The 15,249-nt window shown below is 38.6% G+C and overlaps 1 protein-coding gene across 1 annotated transcript in view; it reads right to left on the reverse strand.

The window, feature by feature from the left end:
- Positions 1-14,812, reverse strand: part of KIF23 (kinesin family member 23) — a 29,277-nt gene extending 14,465 nt beyond the window's left edge. Inside the window, exons 1-11 of the mRNA XM_063088932.1 lie at positions 14,743-14,812; positions 13,081-13,150; positions 11,775-11,903; positions 7,001-7,106; positions 6,620-6,756; positions 6,288-6,397; positions 5,691-5,861; positions 3,751-3,792; positions 2,967-3,079; positions 2,682-2,803; positions 1,156-1,258 (exon numbers count right to left, since the gene is read on the reverse strand). Coding sequence (XP_062945002.1) covers positions 1,156-1,258; positions 2,682-2,803; positions 2,967-3,079; positions 3,751-3,792; positions 5,691-5,861; positions 6,288-6,397; positions 6,620-6,756; positions 7,001-7,106; positions 11,775-11,903; positions 13,081-13,150; positions 14,743-14,753 — 1,114 coding nt within the window. The 5' untranslated portion in view covers positions 14,754-14,812. The remainder of the gene's footprint in view (positions 1-1,155; positions 1,259-2,681; positions 2,804-2,966; positions 3,080-3,750; positions 3,793-5,690; positions 5,862-6,287; positions 6,398-6,619; positions 6,757-7,000; positions 7,107-11,774; positions 11,904-13,080; positions 13,151-14,742) is intronic.
- Between the last annotated feature and the right edge of the window lie 437 nt (positions 14,813-15,249).

Consider the following 15,249-nt stretch of genomic DNA (forward strand, 5'->3'; position numbering starts at 1 on the left):
AATAATCTTTCTAAAAGATTAGTCCTTCTTTGACTTTAAGGGGAGGCTATATAACGTAGTAGGAGAAAGATACGAGTTTTGAGAGTCCACCTAACCTCAGTTTGAATCCAGGCTCCAGCCTTGGGAAAATTACTTAACCTCCCACAACCCATTTCCGCATCTGAAAAATGAGTGTGATACAGTCCTGAAAGTCAGAATCAAGAAATCAAGCACGTTTAGTAGATACTGTGACACACACTAGAACCTCAATAACTGGCAGCCACCATTATTCCTTCAAGATAAAATTCAAATTTCTTAATACGATAGACAAGGGTCTTTATGACCTTGGCTCACTCTCTTGCTTCAGTTCCCACAGTTCACCACCCATGCCCTCCACTTCAGCTACCTTGACTCTGCTGTATTCTCAGGAGTTGGTCTGTTTATAAGCAACTGCCTCCTCTGGCAAGGATGTTGTCTTTAATCCTGTTCTTCATGTAGCTCATTCCTACTCAAGTGTCACCCCTCCCCACTCCCAGACTGGATTAGACAGCCCTGCTCTGCACTCCCACAGAACCTTGAGCTCACTTCCATTCCACTCTATTCAAATGGTCCAGTTATCTATCTACCAATCTCTTGTACTAGGCTGGGTTTTCTCCAGGTTTCATCCTTTATATCTGTGTTCAATTCCTGGCACACAGTAGTACTCAAGAAATAGTTATTAACATAATACACAACATGCATGGTATCCCAAATGAAAGATTAAAAAATAAATACATAAAACACATAGATTTCCCTTCAATTGGCTCTTGTGTTCAGATTCTTCCCATCTCCAGAAGATGATTTTTACCACTGTGAATTTTGGAATGTTAAATCACTTAATTTCAAGAACCCAGTACTGACTTACAATACTAACAAAAGATATAACAGACTCTTAATATGAATATAACTTAAATTTATTTTAGTCATTCTTCATTCTTAAAGAAATCAGTGTATTGTAATAGGTTGATACCAACCAGCAAAACTAAAGAAATAGCATTCACTGACCATTAAACTTGGCCTCTAAAGTATCTAATTGAAGACAATTGTGCTTAAACCTCCCATTGAAAAGTACATAATAAACTGGCATTACAAGTTTTTGAAAGCTGTAATAATAAATAAGTACTATGCTTTGCTCACCAGCTTCACGTAATCTGTTCCCTTCTGCTCTGGTCCGGTTAGTCCTTTCACTTCCAGCAAGATCCACCAAGGATAACTGGCTTATAGTAATTTGTTCTTTTTCCTGAAAGGAAGATGACAAAGCCAATAACCTAAAATTAGTTATAATAACTGGCTTACAATATTCTTTAAAAAGATTCAAATCAGCAAGTTACTGCATCTTAATGAGTTTAATATTTGCACAATAAAAAATGCAAAGGAGGGGCAAAGGATACATATTTTAGGAGAGAAAGTTTGCTAAGGGTATGACAAATATAATCATGACATTAATGATTACTTGTGTCCATTGTCTGATCTTGTCTGATCTTCTTTCTACGTCAAACTATATCCTCCCTGAGAGCAGGGATGCTGCCTTTTTATTGCTTTATCTCCAGCACCCTGCACAGTGCCTAGCACTCAGCAGGAAATCAACAAAAATTTGCTGAGTAAAAAGTGATTCTAGAATAAGGCTATCCTAAATTTTTCTATGATCAGGTACTTAATAATTTTATAAAAACCCAATAATATCCTAAAACTACATAATTTTTACAAGAAGAAATGAAAGTCAAGAGGTACCTGATATAGTAACATTAGATGTGATTCAAAGGAACCAAGTGTATATGGAACGTTGACCTACAAGCGTCTTCTAGCTAACATTTATTGAGTGCTGACTATAAGCCAAGCACTGTATTAAGAACTTTATATGCACTAACTCCTTTAATTCGCACAACCTGAAGAGGAGGTTCTATTATAGTTAGGTCAGACAGCTAGTAAATACGTAGGAATCAGAATTCAAATTCTGGGGCAGGCCAGTTAGCTCAGATGGTTACAGTGTAGCCTTGTAACACCAAGGTCAAGGGTTCAGTCCCCATACTGGCCAGCCACCAAAAAGTAAAAAAATAAAAATAAAGTCTCCAAAACTCAAATCCTGGGGTCTTCAGTACCATCTCCTTCTACCACCTATAAACCTTCATAATGCCACATTTTCATGACACAGTTTGAATACAATTAAATTTTAATAACTTAAAGTTATTAAGTTATATATACTTGGGCTCAAATGCAGTTACTAATTGATATAAGCCTTGCAGCATGACAGGCCCAGCAGTAAAAAGTGACCAGCAGACACAGAGCCCTTCTGGCCCATCAGCAAGAGGTGAACAATTTAGAGCAGTGGCCACCTCCTGAACTGCACCTACCCTGGAAAGTGAATTGCTGATTCTTCAAAGATAAAACAATGAATCACGTATTCTTAGTTTAATCCCTCTACTGAAAAGAGTTTTAAAGATTTGTAAACCTTTTTCATTGCAAAATTCCAAGATCTAAGATTCAATAGCCAGCTTCCCAAAACTACACCATCTAATGGAAAAATATTTTTAAAATGTCATCACCTACATCTATATTAATTCTACAGCAATATTTATTGCTATGAAACCTCTCTAATTTAACTCTAACTCCAAAAATTAATGATGGAATTGGAACTAGAACAACTCCCCACACTGCAACTTTACCTGTAAGACAGTGTCTCCATCTGCATCCAAGGGAGCCTGAACTAATTTAATGTTGAATACACTATGGGAACGGCTGGACTCACGATTCAAATGGGTGTTAGCAATACGTCTCTTTTTCTGGCCTATGACGACACAGAAATGACATTGATTAAACCTGAACTCGGTCATTTCATTATACAGGCTTCCTAATAAGTCAAAAAGGATTGCTGTCAAATTAGAGTAGCAACTCTCCGGGTTATATTTATCATTTTATATTTTTCTAAGTCTAGCTCTGTTTTTTCTCACCTCTCCAGAAAACTTCAAAAGCTTCCTCAGTAGATTTCACTTCTACTTCTGTACATCCTGCAACATACATGTTATGATTCTTATCTTCACGAAGCAATTTAGATTGTGGAGGTCTATGGGGAAGAAAAAAAGGTTAGTTTCCTAAATTATAAGATACTATCTTCATTTAAGACTAGAACTAAAATTCCAGGCAATAGGACATCCATTCTTAAAATGGAAATAAGCTTACATAAGACCCCAGAGAAATATTAAACTTGGATGAGACATATAAAGATATACAGTCAAGATTAGTTACATAACAGGATAACTGGAACCAATTTTCTCTAACAAAGCACATGAAACAACACTTACTAAAAATTAGAGACCAAAGTAGTATTATAGCTACATCACATGCACAGGTTAAGCATCAAAATCTAGCATTTTCCTAACTTTAAAATATCAACAGACAGAAGTGGTTCTGACCTTCTCAGCAACAGCAGAAAACAAGTTCAGAAAGAGTTTGGTATATACCAGGAGTGGCAATCTTTTCAAAGTGGCTTGTCAAGTTTTAGTCTGTAAGGTAGTATGAGGCTTGGGTCAGGGTGCTGCCTGTTTGGCTTGTCTTGTGAATGGTGTCAGCCACCATCACTGACAGTCAATGGCAGATTTTTCAGGAAGCAGGGAGGGCTTAGAGGTAGTAGCGAGCCCAGCACCAATGCAAGACAACCTACATACAAACATGCCACAGATGCCAACCACTAGTATAACTGCACCCTTCTCTTTAAGAAACAACACCATCACATACACAAAATCTGTGTTCCTCATGGGTGTGCTGCAACTGTTCCACCTACCAAAGAAATAAGGTAGAAGTTACTGTTTCTTTTCTTTTTTTTTTTTTTTTTTTTGTCGTTTTTTCGTGACCGGCACTCAGCCAGTGAGTGCACCGGTCAGTCCTATATAGGATCCGAACCCGCGGCGGGAGCGTCGCCACGCTGCCAGCGCAGCACTCTACCAAGTGCGCCACGGGCTCGGCCCAGAAGTTACTGTTTCTACAGCAGCCATCTCATAGCAACATGTTCAGCCTAGAGTAGGTGACAGTCAAAATGAGTCATATCTTAAAAGCCCTCCACTTATAATGTTCCCTCCATTGTACTAAAAACCACTAAAAGTTAACCAGCTCAAAAAAGCAGGTCTAACACCACCCTAACAAATTAAATCTGAATTCAGTGCCAAATAAGCCACCTTGTAAGTTCATTCAAGGAGTTATCCAGAAAGGTTATAAGACACACAGGTCACTTTTGTCAGTCTTCATTTGTATAACTAAATAGAACCAAGATAAGCTCCTTTGAAAATATCATTTGGAACAAACCAAACAAAAACTTGGCACATGGGCAGCCATGAAACTAATTAGCAGCAATGAATGACAACCAAAGTTTAGGAAAATGGATAGATGCAAAACTAGAGTCAAGATAGCTGACACATTGATACAAACAGGAAAGTAATTAGTCTGATATAAAAAGCAGTTGGTCTCATAAGGTCTGACTCTTTCATGTATTTCTCTATAACCTAGCCCAGGTATTTCTTTCTTAATACCAACATTCCAAGGGTAAATAAACATAGGTCACTGCAGAAATAAGTACCTTTACAAAGTTCTCATTTTAGGAAGGGTTAAGTAGAGCAAAGGAAAAAAGGACAGTCTTCCTACACATAAAGGTCTAGAAGTAATACTTTTATATTTAGTTTGCTTAGCAACTTTGTAATTATTTTCCCAATCAACACAGATGAAAGTTTAAGGACTATGAATGAAGATAACTGCATTGAAATGTGACTCAGTAAGAACCACAGAAATACCTTCACCAAGTATAGCCTCAATCACAGTACATAAATTCTTCATGTAAATAAAAGTGTATATACTCACACCTGTTCTCAGTCTAATGGTTTTCTAAATCTAGCTGTTTCTCCAATGTTCAATTAGACATACACAAAAGTTAAATATAAGACACAGGTCTTCATATTACTTATGTCCTGAGAGGCCCTAATAAAGACAGTATTAAAGACAAGCTTTTGGCTTGAGAACAAAACCATCAACTAGGAACAAGATATTAATACTAAACATAAGATTCCAGAGTCAACTCTGGCCCAAATGTAGATTTATTGTTTGTGATGTCTGGTGGTAATTGGTCTTCAGTCTCAGCAAGGCAAGATGCAAGGAAATCTAAGGAACAGTCTTTTGATCTGACAGAATGATAATTCAGATGTTACTTCATATTAATCAATGATGGAAAGTCTACAAGTATTACTTATACAGACAACAGCTTTAGGCTCCATTCTGTAGAGATCAAGAGAGAGACGGTTTAAGAGGCTACAAAACTTCCAACACTAAGTCTTAGGTTCTTAAAAGGCAGCCCCAGAGTGCACCAACAGGGACACTTCCTCATACAATAAAGTAAGGTCTTTCTTAAAACATAGCCCAGGGCCAAGAGATTTTAAAAGTAATCTCCAAGATGAATATTCAGGTCACTCTTCTCCTTAGACCTTAACCCACTGGTTCCCTAATGTAGCTACATGTCTAGTTAATAATAAAAGTACTCATTGAATGCCACCACATGATATACAAGCTATATCATTTCATTCTGAAAACAAACACAAGCATTATCCCCATTTACAGGTGAAGAAACAAAGGCTCATTAAGGAAAAGTTACTCCTCCAAGGTTAACAGATAAGGGGGCTCTCTTCACTACTTACTTAGGTTTTATGGGATCAAATGGCACCTCTTCCAACAGATCATATATGTAATTATTATATATTTCAATATAAGAAACAAATACACCATAGACACTATCTTCATCAACCTCTTCAGCTTTGCAGAATTCTTGAACATTTATCATATCTGCAAACTCTGGATCTACTTGTCGTCTAAAAAAATTTAAAAAGTCTGATGTTATACATTGTGAAGTCAACATCAAAAGTAAATGATCACAAGAGGAAACTAAAAGATACGAGTATAAAATAAGTTATCTGCCATTACTCACAGAAATGCACAAAGTAACTTTATTCCTACTCATGGTATGCCAGTAGTACCTCCATTCCTCCAGATACACAGCAATGACTTTTATACCCTCTCCCCACCCAGAGTGGTACCTTCTCAAAACAGTGATTCAAACAATGTTCAAAGCCAAAGAGAACATCTGAGCAAATATTTTACTCAGCTTTAATCTCACAAAAGTCAACTGTCAGAACACCTTCTCTCCTTAGTGTTCACCATTCCCTATGCCTGGAGAAAGCACAGGACAGAATCCTGTGCCACTTAAGACAGCATTCCATACAAACCAAATTACTTACTTGCTCGAGGGAGTCTTTGGATTGGGCATGGCTTCTCTTTTCTGACGTTCTAATAAAGCATCAACCTCACACTGTATGTCCATACTATTCCTATCATTAGATTTAAAAACCTGCAGTGGGGGGTAAAAATCAGACCATCTTTTTTTAGAATTTGACTTAAATAGTAAGAAACATATTTTAAAAAATAAGAAACATTTAATATTTAAATATATTTAAGGTTTCAGAATGGATCCAATGCTTTGGTTTTTCCTTAATACTACTGTATCTGTAGGTGACTTAGTCCCGTGTCCACAGTGAAATAGTCACAACACAAACAAAAGAATCATACTTACGTATCGTTTAGCTTGAAATGACCCTATGCTGTTAAAGATCATGTCCAAACAACGAGGAAGCAGCCCTCCTTCCCCTGGAGAACCGGTCATTGTGTGAGTTTTTCCACTTCCTGTCACACCATACGTAAAAAGAAGACCTACAGTGTGGCAAGTTACAATGAGTCATTTAGTTTGGAGGACTTTCTTAAAAGTCCTCCACTTGTAATATTTCTTCACTGTATTAAAAAACACTAAAAATTAACCAGCTCAAAAAAAGGTTTAACACCACCCTTACAAATTAAATCTGAATTCAATGCCAAACATAAACCAAATATATAATATGAAAAGGTTTTATCAGAAGAGGAGAAAAAGGAAAATACAACAAAACTTCAAGAATCATACCATTTTTGCCATGAATGAGGTCATCTACCAAGGGACTAGCCACAACATCAAAGAGCTCCTTCTGGGTAGTGTGCGTGCCAAATACTTGTTTAAATGAATATTGAGTCTGTGGAGAGAGAAAAAATAAAATGAACTTAAATGGAATTCCACTATATCCAGGCTAGAAATATATCTGTTTAATCTTTAAACTTAGAATCCTTATTTTCTTAGTAACTCACTAAAAAGTCATGTCATACCTAAAGTACACCAATTATAAACCAGTAAATATTTTCAGTCACAACTACTAAAGAGAATGTAGAAAAGTCTTAAGTTCACTAATGCTTTATAGGCTAAGGCTGATTTTGTTTTAACTGACAAAGAAGATCAAAAGGTATAATAATGATTCATAGTCAAAGATTTTTGAAAATCTTCAAGCATTACTCCATACACTATATCATTGTTTTCTATTTTTTCTTTATAAAGATGTCATTTAAAATGGCATAGCAGAATAATACCAAATGTTTTGACACACTGTATTTTAAAACCAGAAACAAACAGTACATATAATCTCTGAGTTCTTATACAAAATAAATTTTAAATAAATTGTGACCTTTAAGAAAGCAAGAATACTTTAATATCAAATCTCTTTCAAAATATGATTATTATAAAGTATAACTACATTACCAAAAATATTACCAAACTCCTACTTGGAAAATTGGACTGGAATATATATTTTTTTAATGTAAATTTAAATCTTACTTTTTCGTGGGCTGGATTTCTGTGATTTCTATTTTTGTAATTTCTAGTTTTATTGGACTGTAGACACTGCAATTGTTTCTGCAGGTTCCCTGAATTTCTTGCAGTTTTTGCTACATGAATTTCAAAACGAAGTTATGTGGTGCATGAGTATCCATTAGAATTTATTATGGATTATAACCTTTGTCAAAAATGTCCTTTTTCCTGTTTTACAATCTTTACCTTAAATTCAACCTGCTCAGATATTAATATCATGACCCTTGACATCTTTAAAATTAGCAGTTTTCCTTGCTTTTACCTCTTTACTAAAATAAAGAAAAAAATTAGCAGTTTTGTTGACTAAAAGGAGACATGTATAAGTTAGCACTCAAATATAATAATGATAATAATAATATCAGCTGAAACCAGGCACTGACCATGTCCCAGACAAAGCCTACACAGTGAATAATTTTGTTCTTATAACCTCTGATGTAGATACTGTTAATTATTATGCTCATTTTGTAAATGAGAAAACAGGTTAAATAATCTGTCAAAGACCACACACCTACTTCAGCTAGGCTAGCTCTCACTTTGTGGAAGTTTTCAGTCTAATCCTGTAAAACAGCTTTGGAGTTCACAAAAAGAATCTTATAACTGAAAGGATGCACACAGAATAGTGGTGAGAGGTTAGGCAAATGACTTCCCAGTCCTCATGAACAAACTCTCTACTTTCAAGGTAAAGAAAACTGAGGCCCAAAGGAAGAACTTGCCTAAGCCCATGTAGCTCATTAGCATCAATGACTTTTCCAGTGTTCTTTCCATTATACAATATTGCCTTCCATCAAAAGGCAGTGAAAATTTCTAATCCTCACCAAACCTTTTGTTTATACCTACTTGAAACCTTTATTTACGCATCCTTGAAGTTTACTTCAATAAAGAAGTGAAATTCAGTTAAGTCAGTGTTCAACTCTTATATCCTGAAAGATCCGCTCCTCCATAAAGCCTTCCCAGACCATTCATTCATTCATTATCAACCCTTATTTATTAAGTGTTTGACAAACAGGATATATGAGAGCACTTCAAAAAGTTCATGGAGGGCGTGGGGGATTAAAAAAAAATTCATGGAAAAACAAAATTGAAAGATAATACGAATCTCTCCATGAACTTTTTGAAGTATACTCATATAAGCTGCATATCCCGTTGAAGTACATTAGAGTGATGGTAAGCGATAATAACAAGTAAATATTTGTGGAAAGTGCTATAAAGGAGGCACAGGGTGCAGACCAGGGGAAAAGGGATGGTGGGGGTATTATTTCTGATGCGGTAGTCTGGACACCCTGATGAGGCAATATTTAAGTTGAAACCCAAGGATGAGGAGCCATCCATGCTAACATCCAAGGGAAAGAGACATCCAGGCTAACGCAAGGGCTGTCAGGGAGGAGCCTGGCTTAACCACAGAACTCAAAGGATTAGATGAGTACTGTACTAAAAGATGAAGGCAGAGATAGACAGGAGACAGATTAAGAAGGATTCTGCCCATTTAACGATTTTATTCCTTAAAAGGCTTTAAACAGGAAAACTATGAGCTCTCATTTAAGCTTTAAAAGATTACTGTGGCTGCTCTGTGGAAAATGGGTTAAAGAAGAGTGCAAGCAGGCAGTCCAGTAAGGCTTTGGCAGTCTTATCAGTGCTACTGGAAGCATGGTCAGCAAACCAATGCCTGTTTGAGAACTCTGTTACCAGTCAACTTGAATGTTCAGAAACTCTTGTGGCCATTTATCATTGCTGCAACCTCACAGCAGGTGTTCAATGGGCTCATCTCTTGAACAGATTATAAACCAATTCCCTGTTGTCTAACTCATGGTTAGTTCCATCTAGCACAAATTATACAAAGGTATCCAGCTGTGATACGCAGAAACTAAAAAAGCTATTCCTTCGCTACAGACAGTTTGAGAAGCACGGGTCTCAATGATTAAAGGAGCTCAGCCTAGAGTGGTGGCAATGGAGACAGAAATGAAAGAACAGTTTCAAGATATACAGTTGACCCTTGAACAACACAGGTTTGAAATGCATGGGTCCACTTGTATGCAGTTTTTTTCCCAATAAATATACAGTATTGTAAATGTATTTTCTCTTCTTTATGTTTCTTTTTTTTTTTTTTTTCCGTGACCGGTGCTCAGCCAGGGAGTGCACCGCTCATCCTTATATAGGATCTGAACCTGCGGCGGCGGGAGCGTCGCCGCGCTGCTAGCGCAGCACGCTACCGAGTGCACCACGGGCTCAGCCCATCTTCTTTATGTTTCTTTAATAACATTTTCTTTTCTCTAACTTACCGTAAGAATATAGTATATAATACATCTAACATACAAACTATGTGTTAATTGACAGTTTATGCTATCAGTAAGGCTTCCAGTCTACCAGTATACTATAGCAGTATAGTTTTGGGGCAGTCAAAAATTATACACAAATTTTTTCACTGTGCAGGGAGTCAGCACCCCTAACCCCAGCCTTGTTCAAGAGTCATCTGTACTTTGAAGTAGAACTTACAGGATCTACTAACAAACTAGATATGAGGAGGGGCAGGTGAAAGGTAGGTACCCGGGTTCTGGCCTGAGCAACTGGACAGATGATGGCACTATTACTTAAGACAAGGGAAGAAGTGATTTGGGGGAGGATGGGAAGGGGAGTCATCAAGAGCTCCTTTCTGGACATGTAAATTTTGAGATGCCTATGTGATGTCCAAGCAGAGATATCAAATAAGTGGTTAGATGCTCGAGATTGGAGCTAGAGAAAAGGTTTAGGCTAGAGATAAAAATTCCAGAGTTTTTACCATATAATTGACATTTAAAGCCATGGAAAAGTGCAGGTAGAGAACAGAGCCATAGAGCCCTGGGTGTAGCTCAAGTCAGTATCTGGAGGATGGAAAAGGAGGAGCCAGCAAAGGGTGGCCAGTGAGAGAAGAGAACATGAAGAGTTGGAGGGGGAAACAGGAGGGTGCTTCAGGAAGGAGGGTGCTGCTGAGAAATAGATTATAATGAGGACAGAGAGGCATACATCAAATTTAGCAGCAAAAAGGCCACTGGTGGTCTTCTGAAGAGCAATTTCATTGGAGTCATGTGCACAGACAAATGAATGGCAGCTAGAAAGTAGAAATGACAGCCTGAATTAGTCTTCCTTTGGTATTCCCATGTTTCAAACCCCACCCCCCACCCCACCCCCATTTAACACATCTGACTTTGTCTTATCTATATAAGGGTTTTGTTTACCACCTATCCCCTTTTTTAAAAAATCTCCTTCTACCCTCCAGCTACTAGCTTAGAGCAACCTTTGTTGAACCGAGTTACTTAACCGAATTTGAACTCAATATTTTTAATTTTTAATATTTTTAAGTTTGCTCAATACTTTACTGAAAATAAAAACACTTCATAAGAGGTCGATACAAGTATACAATGCCTATTATTAAATGTTATTTTAATCTTCACATGCAAAATTTGTGTGTGTGTGTGTGAGTGTGTGTGTGTGTGTGTATGTGTGTGTAAAACTACCCAGCACAATCATATATCATTTCACATTATACTATCCCTAATGTAACCTCTAAAAAAACAATAAATATCCTGTATAAGAAATTATCTCCTAAAAGCAATCCTCTAATTCCAGCATACCAAAGATGTATCTGTGCATCCCAGAAATCAAAAACTTTAGATACAGTGGTTATAGTGCAGTAAATTAAGTTTTTCAATAAAGTGGGATCACATATGAACTTTTGTTAGATTTAAAAATGTAAAAGCCAGGCCGGCCCGTGGCTCACTTGGGAGAGTGTGGTGCTAATAACACCAAGGCCACGGGTTCGGATCCTACATAGGGATGGCCAGTTGGCTCACTTGCTCAGCATGGTGCTCAGAACACCAAGCCAAGGGTTGAGATCCCCTTATTGGTCATCTTTAAAAAAATAAAAATAATAAAAATTTAAAAATTTAAAAAAATAAAAAAACAAATAAAAATGTAAAAGCCATTCAGGAAACATATCAAGTAAAAACAACGTGGTACCAATAGGAATTACCTCCTTATAGTCTCCATTTCGGTTAAGTCTATAACCCTCAGGAGTATGAAGCTGAACAGTTGTATTATTGATCACTTCTATGCAACACTCTTGATCAGGAAAGCTCAGTGGGCGCACCCTACAGTATACCTGGAAAAAGAGGAACGTGCTTAAAGAACAAAGGTTGACTCTTTGCCTGATTTTTCATTTAAGCTTCCCATTCGAACTTTTAGTCTCTTAATTTAGGAGACCTGTATAAACCTAGAGCTATGAAAATCAAAATCTGCTATTCAAGATTGATAAAGGCAAACAGATTTATTAGATATGAGATTTTAAATGCACCTAAAATAAATTTTAATAACAAAAGGGTCCAATTGTATAGCTTGTCTTCACTATTATATCATGTACAAATAATAAATATACTACAAATAATAAATAAATTTATACTACTAATAAAAATGCCAGCTTAATCTAATACTTAATATAAAAGGAAGCTAAATAAAGGGGGCTGGGGGTTTGAAGAAAACCCGTTCAGTTGTGTGCAAAGCACCTGGGTCCCTCAAGACCCACTCCAGTGGCAGTGAGTGGGGGGATTTAAAATAACTCAGAGCAGGGCCGGCCTGTGGCTCACTTGGGAGAGTGTGGTGCTGATAACCCCAAAGCCACGGGTTCGGATCCCTATATAGGGATGGCCAGTTAGCTCACTTGGAGAGCATGGTACTGACAACACCAAGTTAAGGGTTAAGATCCCCTTACTAGTCATCTTTTAAAAAATAAATAAAATAAAATAAAATAACTCAGAGCAAACTAACCCTCTTTATTTGCCATTTTCTCTTAAAAGCAGGTTCCCAAGCCTGAAACTAGTGAAGTATCTGCAATTTTTAGCAGGCATTAGACTGAATCAAGCTCTTCTATACCAGAGTCTTTAGAACCTTGGTCCCAAGAAGCATGGAGTTTGGGACTCTCCTCCTGAAGCAAGCCATCAGTTACTGTATGCAGGTGGGAGAGGACATTCATCTGAGCAGAATGTTTCCCTCCATCCCAGAGAGTATAAAGCCAATTAAAGATTTTTAATTACCTAATTTTTCAAATTATAATTATAGGAGGTATGCAGTCGATAACCAAAGACTTCATTAACCAGACTAATTAATTCTATAGAGAAAATTTCACAGCTAGAACCAGTTTTACACAAGTTAGTAAATCCATTTAAATAGCTAAATGTTCTTTGACTGCACTTCCCCATCTCTTCTTCCTTCCCTACCAAGCATACACATAAGACAGAAAGGACTGAAGAATACACACACACAAATCCACAGGGAGACCTTACCCCAACTGGGTCTTTAAGGTTCGTTTGGGATCCTTTTTTCACTAGAGGTTTCCTGGGTGTCTTAGCCTTCCTGGTCATAGATTAAACAACAAAAAAAAAATTCAGTTCAACACTAACATACAAAAACCTATCCTGTAACTCATTAAAAGACAACCTTTCTAGGGTTTATAAAATTATTGCTTAGCCATTCCCAAAACACTGCATCCAGATAACATGACTAATAAACTGCATTAGAAGAGTGTTTGTGGCATTTGTAATCCAAAAGTAATTAAAATTTCATTTAGAATACATTTTTGGTACCAAATGTACCGACTTTGTCTTTGAAAAGTTCTGTATTTAAAATAGCTTGCATATTTTCTTAAGCAACAATGTTACAGAAGCACTACAAATTTGAAAAATCTACAAATAACTGCCCACACTTATATTTTAAAGACATTTATATGGTTCAAGCACACAACTGTGCCAACAGTTATTACCAAGGCAGACTGACAAGCGATTAACTTCAATAAATTATAAAAAGGCACATGGAGGAACATTCTTTCATCAAGATTTATGTCTATACTTTCAAGGAAAAAGTAATCATTAAATGCCCAAAACTATCACCCTTTGTCCCCAAACAAAATGTGGTCCCAAACTACCAGTTTATTGATCTCTTAAGTAGGGACAAAAGAAAAAGGTATTTTGGTTTATTTCACCATTTCTCTAACATACCGCTTTTTTTCTTCACATTTATCTATAGGCTAGATGAACATTTAACACTAAGATTAAGTGAAATTAGCTTGGACTGTAGATTATTAATATATTTCTCAACATATTCTCAGATGAAACAGAAGCAATTTAGTGTCCTTAAGTGCAAAATATTGTGGTAGGTTTAATTAAACTCAATATATTTTTTATTAGAAAGATTTTGACTTTGGCCTCTTAATAAAACAAATTACCTTTTGCAAACAACTAGCTAAATGGCAGTAATTATAAAGTCAACCCTCTTCTTTACGTGACAAACACTTCTTTACACAGGAATGATGCTGTACAAAAAATGTCACCAACTCAGTGAGGAATGTGGGCGTGTGCATTTGTGTATGAGGGCGGGGACTGTTTAAGGCCAAAGAATAGAGCAAATATAACTGCCCTATGTAAGGTCGTGGTCTCGGCCTCGAGACCAAGGTGCTGAGCTAAGAAAAGCACGCAGTGCAGAGGAAAGCCAGGGCTCTCCAGGGATTGAGACCACCTAACCAACCCCAATTCCCAGAACACAACACTCGGCTTCACACGCGAGACGACCGCCGACCACAGTCGCCTTCCAACCCACGCTAACTCTGCCAAATGAGATCTGGGAGCGCGGGCGGCCAGGGAGGGAGAAGACCTGAGAAAGGGGTGGGGAAGGCGGTCCTGGAGCCAGGAGAATGACAACCCGGCTAACAGGAACCGGGGTCACGGCACAACCCCGCGACCCCCGGCTTCGGGCCGTCCTTTCTGGGCGGCGGGGGCCGGGGACCGCTGTGGCCGGGGTCTCCACGCCGGGGCTCACCTGGCGCGGCCCCACGTGGAGACGCCCACTTTGGGGACCGCGGGGCGGGTGCAGACGGCTGCGCCGGCGCGGCGTGAACAGAGACGCGGGCCCCCGCCCCCGCCCGCCCTCCCGCTCGGCGGCCCGGTACTCACGCTGGCTTCATGTTAGCAGCCTCTGCGCTGCCCAAACGCCGGGCTCAATGGGGTGGGCTGGCGAAGACGGCGGGACGGCGGGACGGCGGGACGGGCCGCGGGCAGCCGGCCTCTGGCTCCGGCGCGGCGCTCCCTAATGCTCGGCGGGGCCGCTGCGAACCCAGGTGAGCTGGCGCCCGGCGCATTTCAAACGGGCCAATCGGCGCCCGTCCGCGGGGAAGGGGCGGGGCCTCGGAGGAAGTGACGTCACCACGGTCGTCGCCTAGGCTGGAGAGAGACATCAGATATGAAGTCCAACCCCTTTCATTTTCCGATGAAGAAACTGAGGATTTCTTTTCCTGCATCACTAGAAGTTCAATGGAAGGCTGTTCCAGGGTTGATACGGAGGTCAGCAATGTCGTTCCGGTGCAGGAGTGTTCTGTTCTTGTTCTGTGCCCTGCTCGGAGTGTCGCTCTCTCTTTGGCTTCCATGTCACCACATCATCTTGGCGTCCTTTCTCCCTCTGAT

The sequence above is a fragment of the Cynocephalus volans genome, chromosome 3 (assembly GCF_027409185.1).
Source record: "Cynocephalus volans isolate mCynVol1 chromosome 3, mCynVol1.pri, whole genome shotgun sequence".
In the NCBI taxonomy this organism is placed as follows: domain Eukaryota; kingdom Metazoa; phylum Chordata; class Mammalia; order Dermoptera; family Cynocephalidae; genus Cynocephalus; species Cynocephalus volans.